This window comes from Mandrillus leucophaeus, unplaced genomic scaffold (assembly GCF_000951045.1).
Source record: "Mandrillus leucophaeus isolate KB7577 unplaced genomic scaffold, Mleu.le_1.0 Scaffold55, whole genome shotgun sequence".
NCBI classification, from domain to species: domain Eukaryota; kingdom Metazoa; phylum Chordata; class Mammalia; order Primates; family Cercopithecidae; genus Mandrillus; species Mandrillus leucophaeus.
Window position 1 is genome coordinate 3364256 of NW_012105919.1, and position 639 is coordinate 3364894.

A 639-nucleotide genomic window follows, 5' to 3' on the forward strand; every position below is an offset into this window, starting at 1 on the left:
CTGGCAGGGTGCGGTGGCTTATGCCTATAATCCCAATACCTTCAGAGGTCTAGGCAGGAGAATAAGCTAAAGACCAAGAGTTAAACTAGCCCAGGCAATAGGAATTGGGGCCGTAATACGTGATAAATGTACCCATGAACTTCCACTGCACGGGCCTGGGAAACAGAACACGGCCTCATAATTATTGGGGAGGAGTTGTGAATTGAGCACACGAGGGAGAAATGGGACTTTGTTGTCTGAGTAGTCAGCAGTTATTCTCTTCTCTCATCCATGTAGTTTAGCACTGACTTCTTCAGGGCCGAGTGGGAAAATGCCACCACCTTACCTTGGTAGAAGGTGGATGACAAAGTTATTAGCCAGGCACCAAGAATGAATCTAAAGCCAAGAACACCAACGCAAAGCCAACAAGCAAGCTCTCCTGTAGACACCACTCCCTTCCAATTCCATTCTCTACAAAGGAAATCCCCAGGTGACCTGGCATGATCAAACTACACCTTTAGGCAGTAAGAATTTTTTTAAAAAACCAAAAATTTACAAGAGACACAAACAAAATGTACTTAGCTATTTAATGAGGTTCTTAAGACATTTAGAACACCAATTTGTGAGGATAAATTCCATTCGTCAGGGCAAACACAGATC

At 43.7% G+C, this 639-nt stretch overlaps 1 protein-coding gene across 1 annotated transcript in view; it reads right to left on the bottom strand.

Moving 5' to 3' along the window:
* Positions 1-251: 251 nt before the first annotated feature.
* Positions 252-639, bottom strand: part of RPL6 (ribosomal protein L6) — a 13038-nt gene continuing 12650 nt past the window's right edge. The window contains exon 9 of the mRNA XM_011997938.1: positions 252-325. Coding sequence (XP_011853328.1) covers positions 252-325 — 74 coding nt within the window. The remainder of the gene's footprint in view (positions 326-639) is intronic.